Source organism: Branchiostoma lanceolatum, chromosome 12 (assembly GCF_035083965.1).
Source record: "Branchiostoma lanceolatum isolate klBraLanc5 chromosome 12, klBraLanc5.hap2, whole genome shotgun sequence".
Lineage (NCBI taxonomy): Eukaryota > Metazoa > Chordata > Leptocardii > Amphioxiformes > Branchiostomatidae > Branchiostoma > Branchiostoma lanceolatum.
Window position 1 is genome coordinate 13,159,555 of NC_089733.1, and position 25,223 is coordinate 13,184,777.

The following is a 25,223-nucleotide window of genomic DNA, read 5'->3' on the forward strand; positions in this document are numbered from 1 at the left end:
GTGGCGATAAATACAAGACAAACGAGCACTACTTATTACAGCTTCTCCGTGATATCAACACCTGATACCCAGAATACCAAGCATATTATTGTTATCTAAGCGTAAGTTCATATGTCGCCTGACTGCTGAAATTTTGAATCCTAGATCGTATCAACGGACTTAACCGTCTGCTTGCATATTTTCTTCGGTATGAGACCCATTTGAAGGGGATTTTGGCTGAAAACGTTTAGAAGAAGGAGATGTTTGTACCTACCGACACGACCACATCCCAGCCACGGCCTCTCCTGGACTCAGGCCCGTCTAATAATCAATACCTTCCCTCAATGCATCGGGGCTGACTACCCATCCCATAATTGCAAGTCACGTATCGGACTTACATCTCATGATGTATGACGTTTGCCGTAACTCGTCGTGAATATATTAAGTCAAACGGCCCGCCCTGAGAAACGTTTAAGCTGCTACCTTAATTGCCATCGACACCAGCGAGATAACGTAACGATATCGTTGATGAGCATCATGGTTTTAAGGTGCTAATATGTATCAAACATCCGAGCTTCTACCACAAAAACAGCTTATAGCGAAAACATAAAAGAAATATTAAGGAAAGTCGTAACTAAAGGTTTAAGCGATTTTTAGGGAAAGAAGAATTTGTTTATCTTTTTAAAAGAAGGAATTAATTGCTAAATGGATAAAGAGATACTGGGCAGGCCTTCTAATGTTATCAGCGGTAAATTTCGGATGATTGCTATGCAAACAATGTTTCGTCTCCCCCCTGACAATTGGGTGTCAGTGGGATTGATGTCCGGAATGCCACCTTGAATATCACGCCATTATGATGTTTTCCAATAAAATGCAAGACCACAGCGAGTACTGGAAGACTACAAATGTGTGTGTGTGTGTGTGGCTCTCTGAGATAGGCCCACCTGTAGGACTGAAAGATGATTACATTAAATTTGGAAGAGCTCGGGTTATGTTGCCACATGGCGAGCGCGCATATTAGCGTATACTGCTAAATGGAATCCACTATCTTTCAGTGGTCGTCCTCATTGTATTAGATAAATAGATAAACATAAAATGCTATTTGAAAAATCTAAAATTAACCATCATTGTAGAAACTCTTTAGCAGCACACATAGCGATCTAAGTTCCATAGGAAGGACTGAAACATGGCCAGCAATAAGAAAAGATCATTCGCTGTTGATTGCAAAGTCCTGAAGAGAATACTAAACTCACTGAGGACATTCTTGCACACGGATTGCCCAAGATCTAAGGTTTCAGATTACGCAAATGATTCAATATTTCTAAACTCTTTGATTGGAATATTGTCCACAAAATGCAGATGACTATATACTGTAGATGCCTTCAAGAAGGGAATGCGGCTCAAAAATAAAGTTCTAACATAACTGTTTATTCAAATTGCTTGGCCATGCAAAACCATAAAGCAATATGAGCTTAGGTAAAAAAAAACATAGAGAGAAGACATGTATGGACTTTTCACGTCATCGTTGTGTCCGGTACCATGTTGGTATCCCTATTTGCATATCAATGAACCGTCATAGCTGGATTCTTTTCGGATATCCAAAACTTCTCAAATAACCACTATTAAATGTCTCAAACGGTATACGAGAGGAATTATTGGTAAACGACAATGCAACACAAAAATGCCGGGTACGTATGAACTACGATCCATAGAAATACAAATAGGGACGCCAACGCGGCAGTCAGAACCTGTCTGATTCGTTAATTTTGAAAATGAGTAGCAACTCTCAATTCATAATGTAGCTAATATGCAGCGAAAAGCTGCATCAATGTCGTTGACCCGTAATGCTCATATGGCATTTACCGGATCTTTGATGTTGACAACAGATGTTTCAGTACCGTATCGGAATAGGCAAAGTCATTCGAGTATTTTGTTTCACAAAACTTATATTTTCCATTGAAAACGCCTACTTACTTTACATGAGACATAAACTATATACACATAAGAACCAGTTGTCGAGTGACCCTCCTGATTGCTAGGAATGCATCCATAGGGAATGTGAGTTTCAGCCTGAGATGAAGTCTTGATCCGTCCAATATCAGACAAATGACACATCAATCGTCTGGCGAATCAGCTGTGGCAACCAATAGCTGCGATCACCTTTCAGAAGGCGGTTAGGTTCAAAAGAGGTCAAGACGGGGAGTCAGCTCACAAATGAATCTTTTGATTGGAAGACTTTGCGATCCGCATAGGTTACAAACCTAGAATTGGAAATCTGCCATATTATCATTATATATTTGAGGATAAGTGGGGACTTCAGATTTTGCTGTAGTTCGAGCATTAATAATTGGTTGCGAGCAATGCAAACGGTTAAGATAAAACCTTACCCCCCATGGGATATTTTTTATTATGCTCAAGTAATACACATGCAAGTGAGTCGGTTGAGAACACGTAGTACTATGTTAGAATTCAGGTAAACCTTGTCCTTAGGTCTAAGTCAAGGCAATACTCCAACAAACATGTAGTTAACATATATTTTTCCTAAGATGTCCATCTTATTCATAATGAGCAAGTTCCAAGGTATTCACTGTTTCGTTCTACATTCAATCTTCATTCAATTAACCGATATTGCAGAAATAACATAATAGTATATCTCCGAATTACGTTGATTTTACTTATGTAATGGCGATGCAATACAAATTAATCAGTAATAACACAAACAAGTCGATATATTCTGCAGGTGCAGATGAGGTACGTATATCACAGAATTCTGGTTCATGAGATTATTGATTAACTAAAGCAAATTCGCGCATGTGCATTTAGCACACAGAATCTTCACCAGTGAGAGCCTTCAATAACAATTCTCAATTATAATAATAGTCTTTATTGCATATTCCTGCCCAGAAGGGCTAAATGCACAGAGAACCACACGTGGTCTGTAAGGAGCATAAAGTAAAACATAAATTTATAAAATGCTACATTCTAATACTAAGAACCAAAAGGAAAACATACAAACTGTGGGCTATTGCTAAACTAAATGATGATCACCTAGTAGTTTTTTTTTATAATCGAAATGTATACAAAAAATCCTAGACAGAAGGCTTGATTTGAGATTGACTATTTTATCGTATCACTCATCCTGATTATGCTTATTCTACTTTTGAGATTCTATTAACTTTGTTCATCATTACATTGAATTACTGATAATTTATCATGTTTGCAATGATAGCCTTCAATAGCAGTTCTCCATTTTTTGGTGAAAGCTAATCGAAGTAGATCGATCTTAGGTATCAGGCTTGATTGGAGATTGACTATTTGCTTGTATCACTTATTCACAATTATCCTGATTATGCCTCTTTTACTATAAACTTTGTTAATCATTACATTTAATTGCTGATAATTCCATTTGCTCTTAATATATTTCAATCGTTTTTAAAGTATTCTACTGCTCTTTTTTGCTTATTCATTACTTTCTTGATTGTTTGATATATCACTATGTACTTAATTACTTTTGACTATTCTGTTCATTATCCAGGTTATTCATCTATTGCTTTTATCAGTGTTGTGATCATAATTGTATTTATTCGATTGTAATGAATTGGTATATTGTTATCGGGTTTTCTTATTTTTGTATCATTTCAACGCCTTGCGAAAATAAATAAATAAATTCAGAAATAAAAGGAGGGCAATGGCATACATTGGCTAGTTTGACATGAAGAGCATACATTGCTCATCTCTCTCTCTCTCTCTCTCTCTCTCTCTCTCTCTCTCTCTCTCTCTCTCTCTCTCTCCCTCTCTCACAACATGTCTATGAAGAAAATCCACGCCATTCTTACAGTGCTTATTTATCATTAATTCGTGTTATCATGCAATTCATGTTGCCCATTGATGACAGCAGACAATATGCACAAAGGTGTCGAGGGAGCCCAGTTTATCAAATCTCTCCAGAATGTCACGGCTACTTAATTCTGTTGAAATAGATTTCCAAAGTACTCCATTAATATATATTTCCATGTTTTATGCATGAATATCATGCAATTTTTGTTTGTTTTTACAAAGTCATATTTTAGATATGGTTTAGACATACTGTTGTTATATATCATATTGTTTTCTTAGATATGTTGATCAAAAGTAACGAAGAAGGTATTTTCTATTTTCTTACCGATGCACTCTCTACACACAAAGCAACAAGCAACAGTTTATCGCAACTTCTTTAATATATAGAACTGGGAATATAGCAATATTGTCCGCATATCATGACTAGTTATAAAGTGTTTCTAATTATAATATGTACATGTATTGTGCACGCATACTAAAAAAGCACAAACTAAAACAAAACAGAGTAACTTTACAGTACCTGCCAAAGATTTAAGTACTTCGTAGCTGCCAATAACAAATCACAATTAATAAAGATATCTTTTGGACATATTTATCTCATTGAGCTTAGTACAGGTCACAAACATAACGAAGAGATTATGAACAGATATGAATTATATGCATGATACAGTGGAGCAAGGAGGTTGCATCTTGTACTCAGGAATTGCTGTTTAGATTCGGCTTCTTCTCGCTTCTTTGTTATGATAGGAAATGTAGAAACAGATAGGTTTTGTAAGGGAAGGTTTGTCCTTCTGCTTATACATAAGATATAAAGTGACTCTATACTGAAATGTGTTAATTGAATGGTTTGAGGGCGAAAAGAACGACAATTTGATGCCGTATAAGGCATTTATGCCCGTATCTAATTTGCCTCTGCGGACCTTTATAAATACATCGCACCTGAGCTCGAGACGTTCAACTCCAATATATGAATATAAATAGCTTTTATGACACCACAAATGCAACGTGTATGACTGGGGGTCAAGGACAGGCCTATACGTAGTATCGACGAACGGAACATGCAACTTTGTGTGCAGTCATCGTTATATTCATATTAGGCATGCGGTAGCACAATAGCGTAGACCAAAAAAATTAGCTCCATTCAAACGGCATTCTATCATAAAGAGGACTTTCAAATAGAAGTACCATTTTGATCACTTATAAATCATATATACGATATTTTTTACCCTAGGTTTACAATGTTATTGTCAAGAGGCTAGAATATGCCAAAATGTGTTCCAATAGGTTCTACTCTTTACCAACGACTTATTGAGACCCACGATGCTCATCATTTTAATGCAGTTTCCTACAATAACGTATCTAACTTGCCTTAGACCCTCTTCCTCTCGTGCCAGGTCCTTCACTCGTGTCAAACAACGACCCTGGCGTAACGGCCTTCGATCCGTCCTTCTCCATATGCATCGTTAGTCATGGCCTGTCGTCAGCCAATCAGATACCGTCCCTCCTGTTGTTGGAGGGAAAACTACAAGCAAATCACGTCGCCGTCTACGGTGAAGAGGCTATATGATTGGCTGGTAGCTATGCCTTCAACAACAGGAGGTGGATCTGATTGGATAACGGCTAGCCAGTGCTAACTAAGAGAGAAGAAAAGAACGCCAGGGCCGATGCTTAACAGTTTCAAGCTACGGGCCTAGCATGAGAGGATGCAGACCCCTGGAGCAAATGTTGATACGTAATGCTCCTCCCTACCGTGAAATTGTCTGCGCCCTAACATGAAGTCAGGTAATGATGGATTAGTACCACATTGCTATTACGTCGGTTCCTTCGGTCGATAAGCCTTCCCATTGCCAGCTGAGCGCTTCTATTGAAGAACGGAACTCTACAAACTCCCATAAGTAATTCGTGTCTGAAAAGGTGTGAGAAACGCTCTCTCTCTCTCAGGAGATTACGCTACACTGATAGCAATCGGTCTCCGGTGTTAACTGAAAGACGGCGGCACCTTCCTGGAATCCACGCGATGACAGAGTTCGCAAGATAGATAAAAGACGGAGATTGGGCATAAACCATTTATTGACTAGCGCGTAACAGCTCATTATAACCTCGTCAAGCCCTTATTGAAACGAGTCCGCTGCGGGTGAAGATAATGTCGGAAAGGGCTAAAACCCTTGGGTCGGGGGAGAAGCCAATCAATCAGTGCAGTGGGCAGAAATGATCTCACTTTGACAGAGAGGGAGGGTCATGCGAACATCCAGGTTCCCAATTCAGACTAACAATCGCTCACTGCCACCCTGGAAACGTTTATCTCAACTGTTGCCACAAGGTAGACTGGACCTGAATAAATGTATGAGGCGAGGACGAAGTTTTCTTAAAGTTCAACTTCTACGTAAAAATCATATCATAAAAATTAACGTTTTCAGCAGTTTTTTAAAACTGAAAATTCTTCTTCCCCCGATAAGAATAGTGCAAGTGTCTATCTCAACAATCAAGGCAAATCCAGCTACACGAAAGTATCAAAATTAATCACTTAAACGTAGTTCAACTTCTACTTGAAAAAGACATCATATAACAAAAATTGACATTTTTAGTGTTTTTTAACTAAAAATTCTTCTTCCCCCCATTTAAACAGTGCAAGTGTCTATCTTAACAACCAAGGCAAAACCAGCAACACGAGAGTATCATAATTATTCACTTAAACGTAAAATGATATGAATTTATAACTGCTTGAACGAATTGTAGTTATTGCTTTGATGCATACTGATACGGATGTAGGCAATGCAAAGGCTATTCAAAGGCAACTTAAATAATGTAAAAACACGATTCATTTGCAAAATTAGTTTTTCTTCTAGAATTATAGGTATATATATATTTTTTTAATGTGACAATGACATGGGTTCAAAGGCAATGCCACGCGGGTTGGTTAATGATACAAAAACATAATTTAGTGTTAAATGGATCCACCCGACCGGGAACCATTTGGCTTAAAGAGAAAAGTGTGTTTAGAGAGAAACATAAATCACCGACGATGATAAATTCCACCAACCGTGGAATAATGACTTCAAGGTATAGAATGAAAAATGAGTATGGCCTACTTTTATTGCCCAATCCCTTAACATGTCAGTCTCTTAATAGGAAGCATTATATTATCCTATACTAATATGAACGCCGTTGAGAGAAAACAAAGCGTTGCATACTGACAACACCAGGCATGACCAGAATACATGTTGACACATGAAGGATATGCACGTGTACAAGAGAACATTGCTAGGAACCCTTGTGATGGGGGGGGGGGGATTCAGACATTCTTGAGAGACATGTATGAACACAGATATTAACAATCTAAATTACTGACCAACTGTTAGCAACCTGCAGCAATTTGAATCTTGGAGTCGTCAAAGGGTACCTGTGTCGTCTCCGGTTTTATTGCTCTTTTCCATTACGGCACATGCATTGGGGATGAATTAAACCCTATAACGTAGCTTGGAATAGATTGGTTTCCACAACAATCCCCAATATTGGCCCGGACCTTGATTGGATCGAAGGTGACCATCAATATTACATGGTCGACGGAGCACCTTACAGAAGCTGAGTCGGGGGTAGACATTGTGGCGGGGTGTGCTCTTGCATAAACACAGGGATGTTACCTTCTTGTGATACGCATACGCAGTCATGATTTGTTTCTCATTTGTATTCTTTGATCACCTATGTTTATAACCAGAGCAAAACATCAGATCAGCCATCATTCTCTGCTTCTCTATACGTGTACATTATCTGCGGAATTTCGCCAAGTTTTAACTTCTGTATGCAATGGCGCCATCCAACGTCATTTGTCACTAACACTACACATACACCTACAGTCAAAACATATGTAGATCTCTCAATCGTTCTAGGTTAACGTAAAACACATATTGTTTTTGTAGAAAAGTAACTACCTCCTAGGGCTCAATGGAATTCAGCAAAATGTCTGTTGGTGCATCGTCAATACCATACGGTGGTAGTGATAGTAATTATAAGCGCCGGTGATGTTTCCTGTTCTAAGTAGATATTTTGACAACATTATTCACCTCTGAACATTTTACAAATACGAAATATGATACACACTTCACTTATAAGGACATCTGATGTAACATCAACTGTCATCGAGTCAATTAGTTTATGAAATAAAGTGTATTTTGGGTTTATCAATCATCTGAATCTAACGTATAATTGCTTTCGATCTTTGGCAGTAGTGTTTCTGTTTGATACATTACTTAAATACTTTTTCTATCTTTTTAAAGAAAAGTAAAATGCATTTTGTTGTAGAGTCCTAATGAGGTAGGATGCAACTAGTTGTCGAGTGCAAATGAAAGGCCGCCGGGAGCGTTTGCCACTACTCAGTCACTCACTTTGTTACTACTGTCGCATTTACTGCACGTCGGCATTAACACTGGAAAGATATGGATGACAGGAAACAGAAGCAATAACAATCCTGCAGGCGTAAAAACCACTGAAATGAACATCTAGATAAACAGCAGGGACCACTGGCTACATCTTTTCGTAATAATGTAAAGAGCCTCCATAAAACGGCAGAACCTTGTGTTTAATGGCTTCCGATTTCTAGAGAGTGAATAGTAATCTGTATACTGATCTTGAAGGAAAACCTGTTGTCGACAGAGAAGGAAGACGAGTGAAAAGCTGCCGGCCTTTGATATAACTTGTAAAATATCTACCAGTTTCAGTTTATGCGTGCTGCACAAAATACTATAAATGAAATGGAGATATAGGTTCCCATCAAATTAGCTTGTGGAGACCGATTTGTCAGTCCTCACGTTCGTTTTATGAGCCTCGGTTTATTCTCCCTGGTGGAATTCGGCATGGGGAAATGAAAAACATATCTCCACAGAATCAACAAGCAAAGGAACACGTGGCCCATTTGCTAATCTGTCCGTTCAAAGCCGGCATATAATGGTTGCCGAGAGGCTAGCTCAAAGGCACCCGGTGGAAATCGTTACGTACTACAGTTAGCCACTTTTACACATAAGTGATTGACTGCTGGGTGCCATTTTGGTCAGGTTTCATATGCCGTGATATTATCACTGTCCACAAAACACTATCAGACCGGATGAAAGCATGCCAGGACACAACTATCGACTAGAGTTGATCAGAAAATCTACAACCTGTGTGTTGAGTCGGGTGAAGCACGCTTCAGGACGAAGATGCCCATGCCAGTGTTGTCTTCATGGGCGTTATCGGCTGTTTTTCTTGGCACGTTTTTGAGCCGAGGAGGCCTCCAATCGCCCATTCATGACGGCATCCCGTCACCAGTCTGCCATCAATAGCCCTGCTTGCAATGCAGGCCACACGACCGCCTCCTTCTCTTGGTATCAATAACACGCTTGTAGTTAACTGCGCCCGGTAAATAGTCCGAAGTCGCGATATTTACCGGGCGCAGGCGCAGTGAAGCAGTTTATTAAATATAGGGAGATCTTCCGAGATCTTGAGGGCAGTCACGGTTGCCCTGCGCGGTGCCAAAATGGCCGTCAGCTATCTCTGTTGCCGATATTCAATCGTTGAGTTTTGTTTTATTTTCGTCTGAACACCGTCATAACACGGTACTGTGACTGTCGTAAATGACATATTTAGGCCAGAGGTGGCAATCGGTGCATTTGCAGCTCTTGCGCGGTTTGAGCTAAATCGCCTAGAGACATGCCATGTCAGATACGTTTCCTTCAATGTTTCTCAAGTGTCTAGTGGTTTATCCGTTTAAAGTGACAAGATATAAGTGGTACTGCATTGGTTGGTACCATATTGGCTAGCAGAAAACGTCCGGTGCCTGGTACGTTTTATAATCTTACTTAGGGAGAATTAAACTAGGCAGTAATCAGGGAGGACAACATTCTGCCATTGCAGGATTGCTTCCCCGAAAAAAAATCAGCGGACACTGCCTACAAACTTATAGGATCGTTCTGGTCATTTCCGTTGTTGTAAAAGTTGGGGCTATGTGTGTCTTTCAGGTGGTAGACTATTCCAGGCAATGGATCCACGGTAGCTCATAGATCTTCTGAAAGTATCTCGAAGGCAGAATAGCAGCCGTCTTTATTCACAGCCACATATCTAAGAGCCGATGTTTTGATGACCATCGGTCATTTTCTTCAGGGCAGTTTTGACTGGTTCACTATGCACTGAAGCTAGGTGTCTCTACTAACAATGCGGTCCCAGTCAGAATTGTCCCAAAGAAGATGATGACAGATGGTCATCGAAACGTCGGCTCTTGTTAAATATCAATTCGTGATTGTGACTAAAGAACTTGTGTGTAGGTAGCTATCACCATTCTTGCGTACATCTATAATTTACCACATTGCCTCACTTCATGTATTGCCCTTTATGTCTACAATTATTTCGCACCATATATGCAAAGTTAGGTAAATCTGGAGGTAGGTAAATCTGGTTTTCACAACTTGTCATCAATCACTCCCCCTCCCGAAACATTTTGGTACTACCCTATCAGTTGACGTCATTTTCTGTCACCATGAATGCTGCTCTCTGTTCATCATGCTAAGCCATTGCATGGTTCCAACACCACGGTGGATTGTGAGTAAGGTCAGAGATTAAGACACATCAGAAGTAAACGTGGGAAGGTTGCAAGCGTGTCTATAAAAGAATTGTTTTAAAATGCCGGACCTTTAAGTTTGACCTTGTATCAAGAGTGCGCTTGGAACTGTGAAACGGGTTATTGTCTTGTTCATTTGTTTTGCACGTTCATGTAAACTATGAGACAATGCACATCGACAGGGATGATACAATGCACATCGACAAAATTCAAAGTCCTGGATACCTACCGACACTGTAGACTTCCTTCTGTCCCTTCGTTGTTTTCTCCTCCCAATTGTTGACATTGTATTCAGTTGCCAGTGTTTCGTTCATACCTCAAAACGCTGATCAAGTCTTGACAGAACTTGGGCAACGCAGTATTTGTAACTTACGGAATCTCTAATTCAAGTCTTCAATAAGGTAAAGTTTTGGCATCGTGCGTTTGTCTTTAAATATTGTAACTAAAGAGGGTGACTGGATTGTTATGATATCATTGTTTTGGAGGTGTTGTTCTTGTGAATAATGATGTTGATTTGGACCCCCTATCAGCTTTATTTAAAGCTCCAGGTGTGTTCCTTTGAAAACTTAAGCTTTCAAATCAACAACATAACTCAAGAAGGGATTGATGAATTTTTATTATTTATATATACTGTAGGTGAATTGTTGGGATTTTGCACTTTTAATTTTGTGGTGAACACATATTTTATACATGTAGGAGGGTAAAGAAATAAGTACCTGGCAATATCCCTTCCCTATTAAGGCCTCTTCGTAGACGTCACGTCAAACATATCTAAATCAGACAGGCTTAACCAAAATCATAGTTTGTCTTGTGCGAACGACGAGATGTAGAAATTGTTTATGTGTGCAAAGGTCTTCATTCATTCAATAATGTTGGAAGAACTGGTCCGTATTGATTACGTGTCTGTCCATTATGTATTTGGTTATGACTGTACCCACTAATGTCACCAATAATCCACTGCCCTCACAACCTTGGCATTTTCCTGATAACGAGAGGGCAATTTCCATCCTTGACGAGGCAAAATTGGTTCCTCTTTTAATCAGCTACTGCCTGACCTTTCCTTGCCATCGATTGGCTATAGATTCTACAGTAAGGGCATTATCAACCAATCACAGTACACGTGTCATGACAGCATGTCAAGTAATTGACGTCAAGGGTGTAATGTCTCAGTGTAATCTACTTAGATGCTAAGGTCACTCTGGCTCAATAGCAATCACATATACAAGGGCGTTTCAATGTCACCTCTACCAATAAGTTTGCATGTATATGTGCACTGTTGCTTCGGATGAATGTAATAGAGTTTCACAGTAACGTAGTTTCCTACTAAGCAATGTAGTAATGAGTAAGGCAGCGTGTCTTGAATTTCAGGAGAATCAAACCGAGAGGGAATGGTCGCATTCTAGTCCATAATTGATTTACAAAATTCGACTGGTCACCTTTTGATCATGATCGGATAGACCGTTTTTGAATGAAGGAAATGGTAACTGCAGAATTTGCTCACCAGCTAAGCTGACCAGAAATTCAAACACTCCGCGGATAAGTACCCACTGTTTACATTTCTGATCATTATGGAGCTATGGTTAGTACTCACAGGCCACGCATTGTTGTTTAGTGGACACATAAAGATTATCAACAAAGAGAAACAAACACTGTTTTCATAAATACATTATTCTTCTGTTTGACAATGAATATCATAGTAAATGCCATGTGTAACAACACTTGAGAATATGTCTGCTTGGACTTTTTTGTATCTTCCATCATGGAAACCTCGTATCAGTACTTAAAAACATACGACCTGCTGTATAAGCTATTAGCTACATTGCATTGTGCTGTCCTGCATGGGGATTTCTAATACACCGCGTTTTTGCTCCTACGTACCTGCCTTGTGCAATATGCAAAGTCGACACCATCAGTTCCAGATATCAATTTCTACCCTTTTTATGAAAAATATGAACTGAGCAATTGGCATATTGCCCAATATTAGATTTCAACGTAGGTTCTGTATGGGTCCTATGTCCTATACAATAAAACAGTAAACGGTAGGAAAATGATTGACGTTCTTCATATAAGGAGTTTCCAATAGCTAAATCTCCTTGACGTACTGTAAAACAAATGCTGCCAATGACAGGCGTGTAAAGCGTAGAAACAACATGCTAAAACGTGATGTCATGTTGCCTTGATTGCATCGAGATTGGATCACTGGTGACATGGCAGCTCTGGAAATAAATGAATGACAGACAAGATCCAATCCAAATGTAATGTACATGTACTAATGTTGAACTACAAAACAATAAGATAAAACACATAGAAAAACACATGTGATTGATAAATAGATATGAAGATAGAGAAATGAAACAAGCATAACTGCTATGAATTGTTGAGTCTTTTTTCAGCTATTCTATCGGCAATTTTGCCTCAATTCTCAACAACCCACCTGCCCCTTTCGGTATGATATATTCTAATTTATAAACATCTGACACATAAAACATAAAACCCGTTTAAAATTCGATCTTTGCCTTGCAGAATCTCCAACGTCGTCCGCCTCGCCTGCAGGTAATCTGCAGCAGTTCCAATAACTTGGCCTCTACCCCTCACCTCGCCTGAACCCTTTCATTCTTGGCACCATCATGGTAGTAAAACGATGGTATCGGCGAATTGTTTCATTCCGTCAATGACACTTGGGTCATTCACGTGTAATAAAATATATAATTGCCTCATAGTTCGCAGACTGTACATGTATCAGTAGCGTGTGCGTGCACGGCCAAACCAAGAAAAGCTTATTTTGGGGGAGGGGGGGGCTGAACACAAGTGGGTGTTCATCTCACACTAATCATGTCAGGAAGATACTCATTTCATCTGACCTAGTTCTAAAAAGGTCATGACCTACTGATTGACCAATCGCGTCCCACTTAACCTTAGGGCAGCCGTGAAATGACGGTATCATCACTTCTTTTGTTCACAAGGATTGGATATTCAGGATATCCTCGTTCAAGAGGACAGAAGAGGTTTACATTTTCCAGAATGATGGAAGTGGTCCTGTGCTATGGGTGATGCAATGAGCATGGGTCGTCTGATATCACTTGGTGTTTCGCTTTGCCACAATAGACGGTATGGACTGTGTAAGACCACCAGAATTAAGCTAGGCGTGTTAACGAAGTACATATGCCCTGATAGATGTTATATAGTGAGATTGATCTGCATGTTAGGTCATTATTTCTAATGCAAATTTCTTATAAATAATGTTGTAGAAAATAATGCCAGGGCACAATAGTAACTGGGGTTACTTCCATCAATTCATTTGTATTGTTACATATAAAATTTCTTTACAAATTTTTGTATTTTAACATGTTTTGTAAGATCAATTGATTGTTGCCACAAGTCATGTATTTGTAAGTGTATGTACACCTGTATTTTCTTGTTTCACGTTTCTGTTTTGTATCTTTTGTTTATCTGAATAAAGTTTAAATAAAATCTTGTATTAGATATTGCCCTTGTATCAAATCGAATTTATCTAAAAGTGTCAAACAGCATCCAAACGTTCACATTCAAAAGTCCTTCCACGACTAGTCATTCAAATCTACTGAAACATCTAATCGTCACAATATTCACAATGATGGTTTACGATTATATACGATTGTATGTAAGAAGGAAAGATGACGTTGACATATGCAATGAAAACAAAGTTTAATTCTTCATCAAGCGACTGAATTCATTGCTTTACAGTGCAGAGATAACCTTATAATGACCCAACGATATCTTCATGCAAAGGGTTGCAGACATGACGAAGTGACTTTTCTGCTCCAGCCAATGGTTTTGTACAAGATTTGTGTTGTTTCAAACTGGTATACAATACAATTCAATCATACATAGCTAGATATATGGATGGTAATAAGCTGTATTTGCGTGAAAAGAATCCAGTACAACATAATACAAGTCGCGTAAACGTCGTTGCACAATGTGGGGGCAGTTATCTTTCTAAGAAGTTAATATTCTAATTCAAAAGCTTGTGACTTGGCTATGTTTTTATGACACTTTGATAAGTCAACTAACTGTCAGCAAGGGCCCCCAATATAGAACCTCGTAGAGTCTCGCGGTATCAAATTCCCTACGGTAATTTACAAAAACGGCCACACGTAGTTGCGACATGGTAGCAATTACATACATAGAACACTGTAATCATGCCTAACTTGGTGGTTTCTAACAAAATGGAGCACATCAACTGTCAGTATCTAAGTATTAACAACGTGAGGTTCATTTATCTTACTCTAACGCGTGTCCGATGGCAATATTTCGCTTTCTGGTGCTTCGCCCAGACAGTGCTACACGATATCTGACCCGGCATGTGGTACACTCTTTCTCCGACCAGTAAGAATGCGCCTTTTGCCAGTCACAGACCGCTGTGCACAACTTATAGGAACTGTTATTCGATTGTCCTCTTTTGCTGTCTCTAAATATCTTTGTTTTTACAAGGTACGTTACAACATTTAAAGAACAAAAGAAGAGAAAAACCTAGGGATTCTGTGATAGGAAAACCCGCACGCCGAAAGGTCTTAGTCTTCGTTACTTCTCACGGTTTCGAGCAGGTGTTACATAGAGGAGCGCAGTGGGTGATGGGAGACTTTACAAGAAGATTCACGTGACCATCGTCTCTCCAAAATGGCGGCAAGATGCGACCAAACTTCTCCCTCGAACGTGGGGCTTTCTGTCACAGCAAGAGAAGATTCAAACCAAATTGTTTGAATGTCTCCAGAAGATACATGTACAGAAAACATCGGGCGATACCTCGTGCTGTACACATGGACAAATTCGTACATTAGAATAGCTATAGCTATAATACAATTGGAGTCTGATCTTGTACATTTGGTTCAAATGTAACATGAAAAGTATGTACAATGTCTTCTTTGCATCAAGTACAAATCAAGTTGAGTCCCGGAATTGATATTTCTTTTCAACACAGATTGGCCTTCGACAACACAAGGTTTTCTAGCTTTTTTTCGGCTAGGAGGTGATGCATCGTTGACTACGCATCAACCTCCAGCGTCACGCTGGGTCTCCCACACAAGCAGTCACAGTCCGCCTGCGTGCACAGACAGCCGAATGTCCGTTCTGCGCACGTGCATTGCGAGGAGACCAGGCAGGACGCGCCGTCCTCCCGTCCTAGTCATGCGCGGCTGGTCTGAGGAAGCTGTGTGGCACTGCCGTTGATGTTCAAATTCACGACGTCAGCACAATGGGAAGCGTTGGTCGCCCCTGACGCTGCCTTGCATCGGCAGCATCTCCTGAGCACTTTCCCATAAAGCTCGTCCATCAGGTATTCGAATATCTCCACCAGTGACAGAAAACTGGCGCCCAGGAAGAGTCCCATCTGTCCTCCCAGATCACCTGGAGAGGAGGAAGACTATTTAATTCTCTTAAAGCAACAACCATAGCAATATATTTGCATTGCATTTGCATAAGACTATTGCTGACAGAAATGAACTGTAATCAGCTTAATTCTAAGTTTCCTTCATATTGATTCCTACAGTGCATTTTGTGTATCTATACTGCATCATTGTTGCCAAATAATTGTATAACGTATTGCAGCTTATACAGTGATTCTGGAAACAAGTATTCTACAATGAACTATGTAGTACAGGACAAAACAATACTGGCAGCTACTCGACTGCCTGATTGAATTTGGTGACGCCAGTCAGCTACATGTTCTCATCAGTTCTAATATTTTTCTGAATAGGGCTTTTCTTTCGACATTTTTCATTCTTAGACGTCACCAAATTAAATCATTCAGTTCAGTAGCCGTCAGCACGGCGCGGGTTGCAAACGGTTGAAGAGCTCTGAGCTATGTGAGAACTAACTTTGGGGTATATTTATCACAGCAGAGTAGGCTTTTCAATTTAAAACTTTTGCTCCCCTTTGATGATGTTGGAAGGTCCTAACATAAGTAGGAGAATGTAACACCGATTTACCTAGAAGTCCCTCCGTTTCGATTGCCGGCATCTGCTGAATCAGTTCGTAGTTCAGGGATTCGTAGTATACGTTTAGCACCAAAATGTTGTCACTGCGAAAAACACAAAATGACTCCATATTATAAACATAACATATAATGCAGTTGTTAACATAGCACATGGTACTTACGACACACATATTGCTAGATATTTCATACCTCTACTAACCAAGGCATTGACAGGTTAGTAGAGATGAAGTTGTGGTGTGATATTCATTTAAGTTAATAACTCTTTTTCTCGAAAAAAGGCCCTGTTTTTAGCACATTTTCAACCATGTATCAGACATAGTGACCAGAACTGAATGATTCTCAATCTTTTTGGAAATCGATGAAAAGGAGACTGCTAGTACTGCTAGCTGGAAATTTTGAAAACTGTGATCCGAAATGTTCACTGGCGTAGCTATTGACCTAAATCTATTTACATTCAATTTTATACATTTCACGGTGGTAACAATAACGAGTAACACCATGTTAAAGCAGAGGACACGTCAACAGACAAAACGGTACGGTATAGACAGTCAAAGCCACTTTCTTACCCCTTACTACCTTTCGAAACTGGAAACGTCATATTTTCTCTTTCCACGTCTTTAGCAAACTGCCATTTTCTGTTTTTTGCTGTTGAATTCGTTTCGAGGAGCACTGTATTTCCTGGCAGGTATGCGATGGTGCATGTCACGTAAGTGTATCTTCGTCGTCTCTAGATCTAAGACATCATGTACCAAAAAACGACCCTTTTGAATCTTTACCAGTCCAGACCATCTAAGAACATGCCCGGTTCTGTCCATGTACGGACAGCCGCTCATTGATAGAGATGTCTAGCTGATGTTGACGCGAAATGATATTTTAAGAAATGATTAAAAAAATTATAAGGATGTTGCATAATTGATAGGTGACATGCATGCAACATTATCAAAAGGGAAACAATGTGTACGGTGTAGCCTTTTAGACGATTTGTGTTTTTGTTGGATGGATCAAATATTTAGCTCTGTGCTATGTTAACTACCAAAACAGATGAGCCTTCATGTTGATACAAAAATAAAACAGGAGTTCCACGACCTCATATCTCCATGATCAATTCTATTCATGCAAATGACTTACACATTTGCATAATATATGCTTCGGCATAAACACCTTTATCTAACTTACACATGCTGCAATATTAAAGTTAAAGTTAAAGTGGTCCCATGCATCGAAGATGCGTAGGGGGCCGCCCATCTCCGATTCAAAGCCCATAATATTTTTTGCATTAATTATGCAAATTAGGGATTCATTTGCATAATTGGTATCTGTTCATGCTCCACTTTCCAGAAACGACACATGTTACATGTATTTGAGTCTGATAATGGAAAATTCTGCAAAATATAGATTTTCCTCATTAGCCATGCAAATTAAGTCACAATTAGTTTAATTGGCACTTAATTATGTATATCTCTGTCTAAGCTACCTGCATACTAAGTATCATATTGACAGTCCTATAATTTTCCAATTAGATGAGATATGGTTTCTTGCATTAATTATGCAAATTAGGAATTTATTTGCATAATTGGTATCTGTCGATGATCCACTTTCCATAAACTACATACGTTACATGTATTTGAGTCTTATGATGGAAAACACTGCAAATATAGATTTTCCTCATTAGCTATGCAAATGAAGTCCTGATTAACATGATTTGCACTTCATTGTGTACATCTCTGTCTAAGCTACCTGTATGCTAAATATCATGGAAATCCGTCGTTCCTTTGTTCAGTTATTCTCCTTAGAAGATTTTCATGATAACGCCCCTGCAGTTCCAGAGCAAGCTGCTAGGGGGCACAAACCCACATTACGTCTTCATTACACCACAAGCTATCTGCCACCAAAAAATTAATACCATAGCACGTCCAGGTCAAGAGATACAAACATGGAATTTCTGCTGCAGTACCAAGGTCACATACCAGGGGGCCAAAAATCGACCTTGAATTTCGGCTTCACAACACCTGCCCACATACCAAATATCATCGCAATCCATCAAGAGGTTCTTGAGTTATGCTGACTACAGTAGTCCGGAAACACAAACAGACAAACACACAGACAAACAGACACACAGACACACCAAAAACAATATCTCCATTTTTCATGGAGATAATGATAGCAAAAAGCTATGCATTTCTAGGGTACAAAGGGTTAGGTAAAACAATGTATACTCAAACATCATTTGTGAATCACAGTATTGGTAATTAAAAAAATGTACACTCAGGACTAATAATTTGGGATGAAAAGGTACCTTCCCTTTTACAAATTTATTTGAAAATAGTGGCAAGAAATCAGGTCTTGCCAGCCCCTTTTCAGCACGAAATCTCGCGGTAAGCCCACGTTCTGCGAGATGTTGTGCCAAAACGAGGCTAAGTACAGAGTACACTTAAAACACGTAAGATTATTGGTGCACCATACAATGAGAACTAATCAAATACAACAAATATCAAGGTCAACCATACTAACCCGTAAGTAGATATTTACAATAACATTGATAATGCAATCAACATTTGTCGACAGAACAACTAAATACGTTATTCCTACATGGCACATATGATGCACCACTTGTTTTCTAGTCTCGAAAACTATCGTCATACATGTACACAATGGTCACACGAATACTTTCTATGGATTCTAGAAAAACATCTGCATGGAGGAGACCCACTGGTATGCAATATGAACATCTGAATTGGCCATAGAGGGGCTCAATTGTGAATATGTTTTACCCTGTTGAGCTCAAGGACAATGTGAGTGTAAATCAATAAACATTGTCAGTTCACTAGAATAGGGTAATTTTGTATCCCAACAGTCTGTACTCGTAGCCACTCTCCGACCTGGGCGACCACAACTACGAACTATCGGAGAAAAAAGAACGCAAATAGAGTTGTTAACGATAAGTCCGGGGACATGTAGTTCGAATAACAGTGCGAAGCCCATATCGCACCAAAAACATGGACTGAAGCAAAAGTACAAACACAAAGCTAATGTGGTCTCCTCCATATGTTCTCTAGGACAGTCATGTATCTACTCAAAACAGCTAGTACAAAATCAATCAGTGATACACCCTACTTCCCATTGGATACAAAAGCCCATAAGTACGACAAGGTCCAATCTTCTTGGTTACTCGAACAGATGCTACACAGAGGAGCGCAACGATTTTGGGAGGGTTTGCAAGAAGATTCAATTGTTCGTCATCTTGTCTAGCAATGACGAGAAGTGGCAGCCACTACAGGGCATCAAAACCCCTTCCCTACTGAATGAGCTTTTGTAATCACAATCGACAAGACCCCAACGAAATGTTGGGGGATCTCAACATTTTCAGCTTGAATGGTCCGATTAAGCTCACTACAACTTCACCTTCTAGCATTGCTGTAAGCGTCAACATTCTGCTGAGACAGATTATCTCTCTACAGTTAGCAACACATACAAAAGTTCACTCTTCTTTCCTAGAAAGACTGACAAGTGAGAATGTAATAGGTTCTCTTGTAAGAGACTTCGGCAACCTGCCTCGTAGCAGCAACCCCCACAATACGGTTGCTGTTGTTCAGCAGAGCGCAGCGTAGATGTTATAAGAAATAGATAAACGAGTTTATCACAGTTCCGAATCAGCCGTCGCGACCTTTGACCCACAGAAACAACCCCCACCAGAGTCTGTACACAGGCAGCCAAACTTTCTCCCTGCGCATGCGCAATGCGTGGAGACCAGGCACGACAAGGGGCCGTCACCCGGCTCTAGTCATGCGCGGCTGGTCTGTGGGAGCTGTGTGGCACTGCCGTTGATGTTCACACTCAAGACGTCGGCTGATGGAGACGTAGTATGGGCTGATGCGGTAGCCTTGCACCGGCAACATCTCTTGAGCACCCTCCCATAGAGCTCGTCCATAAGATATTCGAATACCTCCACCAGTGTAAGGAAACTCGCGCCCAGAAAAAGTCCCATCTGCCCGCCAAGGTCACCTGGAAGGTATATAGACAGTAACGCTTTGTAATACTTTTCAATTAAGTATGTATGCATGTGTTTTTTTTTCAATCAAATTATATGTATTACTGCATGTGGTTTTCAATCAATCAAGTATGTATCTTGAAATATTTTCCAGATAAAGCTGATTGCGATTTATAGAAGATGATACCATGAAGATATAGGTGGAGGAAACATTGTAAGGCTTGTCATTGAGTAGTCTAATGTAAATTAAATTTTGTAGCAGAGTTGTAGATCTATTCTGCAATTTTATACGATCGATTTTAAATGAGTGTTCCTGAAGCACGTCGACTATTTGTCTGACGTAGATTATTTCGAGAAATATTCTGTTACATATCATAAAAGCCAGAGCAGGCCCCGTATGTTTTAAACAATGATTTGATTTCAAATTGAGTTAAGTATGTGATGACAACTGCCATCGTACAAAGGGTGAGTTGAAAGAACTGTAAAGTTTGTTGGTATCTTTTCCCCTGGGGGAGATCAATGTGGCCGCGGTTCTTCCAAACTTCCCAATGTCTTTGAAAACATTTTCATCAATTTAGCTTAATCAATATACTTAACTACACAACCAAGTCCATCAGGCTCAGATGAAGGTAGCTGAAAGATAATCTAAACGTCGTCAGATAAAATCCATTCGATGCTGTACTGGAGCTGGCCACAGTTCGCAATTGGCACAGGCGCAGAAGACCCACTTTTAGCCAGATAGGTTTGGTATCCTTGGTAAAAGTAGGTATAAAGGGGCTTTACTTTAGAATCTGTTGGTATTTTGGAGTTGGATGTTACAGGTAAGGGTTTTTACCTACCTATCGTGTTTAAAAATCAGACTTTCACACATGTTTGTGGCGTCTGTAGGCTGTAGAAATTTGGTATTTTGGTGGGGTTACCAGGTAATGAAGATGGGTCAAAGGTCAATTCTTGGAAACATTGCTAAATACGCGTACGGTTTGTGCCGATTAAAAAGTTGAAAGTGTGCTCTAAAGTGACACTTCAGAGGTCAAACACCCCTGCAAATGTAAGTTTTTCATGGACTAAAACTCAGGTAGGTGACCTTTAACAGCCTCTTTCTTACATGATTACCATGTAAGAAATACCATGTATTAGACAAGCCAGAGAGACCATGTATTAGATAGCAGGCCTTGATTACTGTCTTGTGGCCAGCTAGAAACATGGCATATATTCCCAGTGTTGCCAATGGTAATGACTATTACAAATACCTACCTAATAGCCCCTCTGTCTCGATGGCTGGGATCTGTACGATCGACTCGTAGTTTAAAGCCTCATAGTATACGTTTAGAACCGCAATGTTGTCACTGTAAAAAAATGTTAAAATGAAGAGATCAATGGTCTATAATAGAGGGTTATGTGCATTGGACATACAAAAGAGACGTAGATTCTCCCAAATATCGTACTGGTGAGTTGTAGTCTTAACACACATCATGATTTAGAACTTTGTGCACCTGCATAGAATTGAACACTGTTAGGACCAAGTTTCTACTAGTTGGATTACTTTCTTCAGATAGGTTTGATTGCGTATGAGCAGGATTTGGAGCTACAAACGGCCATCTGACATTCATGTAAAAATGCATACATCAAACAACTGTTTGTTGTTTGCATGTATTGTTATAGAAGACCTTACGAAAGTCGCTGTACTTTTGTCGCGTCAATTCTGTGTAAGGAAAAGAAGCGCATGGCAAGGTTGGTGGCAGAGTATGCTGAGTTGATTTGAGTTGACTTTATTGAGATCGACAGCGATTGTTATTGTGTAAACTATTATACTAGTATTCCATCCCATATAGATCATGTCCACCAACCGCAGATTAATTTCATATGATCATAGATGCATTGGTATTTGAAAGCATATTACTATAGTAACAATAATCCAAGATCTTCCCTCTTCAATATTTCAATGGAAAGCCACTAAACCACTTCACACACGTCACTTCACACATGCAAGTCATTGTAACCTTTGACCTTACCTGTGCAATACCTGTGCCCTCCCAAAAATATATCATCTTCCCCTCATTTACTAAACGCTCTTATCAAGTAAACACGGTGCGTTTATTATTATGATATTTATATTGTAATCGATATCAAAAACCCAACTCAAGAAGAAAGACGTTCCGTCTCTAATGCCTTCGACGTCTACAGTCGTTTTGAGTTTATATAAGCTCATAAGTTATAAGTTTTATTAACTCATTCTGTGTTTTTATCTTTGGATCCAACATATTTTGTTAATGTTGGGTAATCTAACTCTCAGTGTAGTATGTGCAGTGTCTGCATGGCTGTATGAACAAAGGGCTATAGAAATTGAGATAGTTAAAACATATCAACCAACGCAGTGAAGTCTAAGATTGTGGGATACAAAAATTATTATGACAATAAGATCATCCAAATCATCAAGAGATGCAAAGATGTAACTATTGAATATAGTCTATAGCTCATAGCAGTCAATCGTCTATTTCATTACCTTAACGGCGAAAAAAGACAACGTGGCGAGATGAGAGCGGGTGATGACAATTGTAACTGGAAGTGAAGACACTTACCGTCGATGGTAGTGCAGAACGTGGACATCCGGGACGGTAAAGACACTTTCCTTCTAAAAGGGATCACGATCACGCCACGACCACGTCACGACCACGCCACGAGTACGCCATGACCTCGTCACCAACAGAATCCCAGCGAGAATTCAGCCCTTGAGATTTCGATTTTCTTCCAATCTACCTGATTGGACTGTACTGGACTTACTAATGTCCTATCAACATTTGGTTTACCACAAGCCCTAGCTATCATTGCAACTATCTTGTACTCTTGATATCGTCTAAGAAAACTTTTGGGTTATAGAATAAAAGCAAAAGCGTTAGAAAAAATGGTCCCAGTACAGGCCCAGGTAGGAATATCTGTCCAATGTCCTGGATTCATATCCAGACAAGAATGGCGCTTAAGATTTATACAAGTATACTATAATATAATAAATAATGAGTATAACTGAGTTCGACCTATGCCTGGCACGGTTACTGGAAGAATACAATTTTGGTTGTGTTTGTTCACGTACTACTGAACTGCTTGGTATTTCGCTTCATTTCGGAATTTTTCTAACTTCCAAGAAGCTGTACAGATATTCTAACCGGACATGTGGAAAGTGGGTATATTCTGTCTGCTTGACCAACCTTCTACCTTCCTATTGACCTTATGCAATCAGACAGAATATGAACTCGAGCTGTTCCGATCGTTCCATTCAAGTCATTGTTTACCTTCAGTCCAGAAAGGTAGAAAGAGTATTTTGATGTGGGCTTTTCGTCGTATAGTTGACAATGGTTTGTTCACATCCTTTTCTTATTTTCTTTAACAGACAGGACCGGAACAGCCCGAATTCCTGCTGGGATTCTGCGGTTCCTTCTCCAAGACTCCCAGAAAGAACTCTATCGATTGTTCCGCACTCTGTTCTGCATCTCCGTTTTGATAACAGTTGTTCTAACGTTGGTCATTGTTTCTTTTTCTTTTCTAAAACGTCAGGACAAGCTGAAGGTTCGAAAACGGGTGACGACAGATGCTAGAACATCTCCGGAATTCGTGCTGGGAGTTGGTCTGGAACTTTCTTTTTTTTTTTACATGAAAAACATAAAAAGCATGGGCATGCATGTGGAGGAGACAGGCCGTTAAAACGAAACCAAGGCGAAAGCGGTGACATCAAGCAAATGGATGACATGCATATACTTACAGTATCAGGTCCTCCGTCAGGTTAAGGCCACGTCTTTGCGCATGGGACAGGTGGCTCTTCGGCCGTAGCTTGGAGGAAGACAAAGTCCATTCGTAGCTGGTTGCATGGCATGGTATTCTGCATTGCCAAGCGCATTGTTCTCCGTCCATCACCTTGACTGTAGGGCGAATAGAATAAAACATGTACTTACTGAATCTCCTTGTCTGACATGTTGATGAAGCTGTTGTTGCTTAGGACCTTCGCCACACTTCTTGGCCGCAGCTTGAGCGTCGACAACTTGACGTTGTACTTGACGTTGTGACATGGTGATCGACAGGCGCATAAATCGCCCTCCGTGACTCTCACTGCAGGAGGCAAGTGACATTGACCTTGTCATCACATCACGAGTTACGTCATGATGAGTTTACAAACTGATCAACAACGGCTACGTTGGTTGGGTGGTTGGCCGAGTGGTTGTCTCTCATGCGCCACTTGATCTTGGTCGGTAGGTCATTGACAGACGGCTTCCGAACCTTTAAATCATCATCATCATAGAAACTGACTTCGTCATGGTAACCTTGTCATCATCGTCAGTGTAATAAAATGCTGTCAATATAATGAGCTGTATTGTACACATACAACCCCTTATTGTTGTATAGCTTATAATTCACGTGCAGATTGTAATAATAGAAAAGTGTAACTAGTCTTATACAAAGCTTTGCCTTACATTGTACATTCAGGATTGTGTCTTCTATCAGTATTCTGTAATTCACAATCTACTTGTACACTGTACCAGATTAATGTAACTAGCGAGTAGTTTGTAATCTACGTATAGATTGTACTAAAATTATTGTAACTAAAGAGTAGTCATTTACAACACTTTGCCTTACTGTACATTGTATCTGTTACAACTGTACTGTACTGACTTGACTTGACTCCATCCATGAGCTGCAATGCTGTATTTCTATCAAACATAAAGTGCCACATGAGGACTACCCTGGGAACCAGACTGTTTATCGGGCCTTTTAGTCGGTTCCTTTTAGCCGGTTCCTTCTAGCCAATTCCTTCGGCGGCCCAGAGCTCCAAGCCCACCGACAGCGTTATTAGCGCACCAGGAGAGTTCTCGCCC

At 39.8% G+C, this 25,223-nt stretch overlaps 2 protein-coding genes across 9 annotated transcripts in view; both read right to left on the bottom strand.

The window, feature by feature from the left end:
- The window catches only part of LOC136446501 (acid-sensing ion channel 2-like), a 28,170-nt gene extending 18,984 nt beyond the window's left edge, over positions 1-9,186 (bottom strand). For 2 of the 3 annotated variants that reach the window (XM_066444889.1, XM_066444891.1), the window contains exon 1: positions 254-365. The gene's annotated coding sequence lies outside the window, so the exon portion shown is untranslated. Of the gene's footprint in view, positions 1-253; positions 366-8,969 lie in introns of those variants that run through there. The other variant, XM_066444890.1, reaches the window with a different exon arrangement.
- A 4,883-nt stretch (positions 9,187-14,069) lies between these two features.
- LOC136446035 (acid-sensing ion channel 2-like) overlaps positions 14,070-25,223 on the bottom strand; it is a 70,840-nt gene continuing 59,686 nt past the window's right edge. For 3 of the 6 annotated variants that reach the window (XM_066444309.1, XM_066444308.1, XM_066444302.1), the window contains 3 exons: positions 24,116-24,272; positions 16,366-16,457; positions 14,070-15,784 (listed from right to left, as the gene is read on the bottom strand). In XM_066444309.1, coding sequence (XP_066300406.1) covers positions 15,564-15,784; positions 16,366-16,457; positions 24,116-24,272 — 470 coding nt within the window. In that variant the 3' untranslated portion in view covers positions 14,070-15,563. Of the gene's footprint in view, positions 15,785-16,365; positions 16,458-18,651; positions 20,376-21,615; positions 21,708-24,115; positions 24,273-24,305; positions 24,460-25,223 lie in introns of those variants that run through there. The other 3 variants (XM_066444305.1, XM_066444304.1, XM_066444303.1) reach the window with 3 other exon arrangements.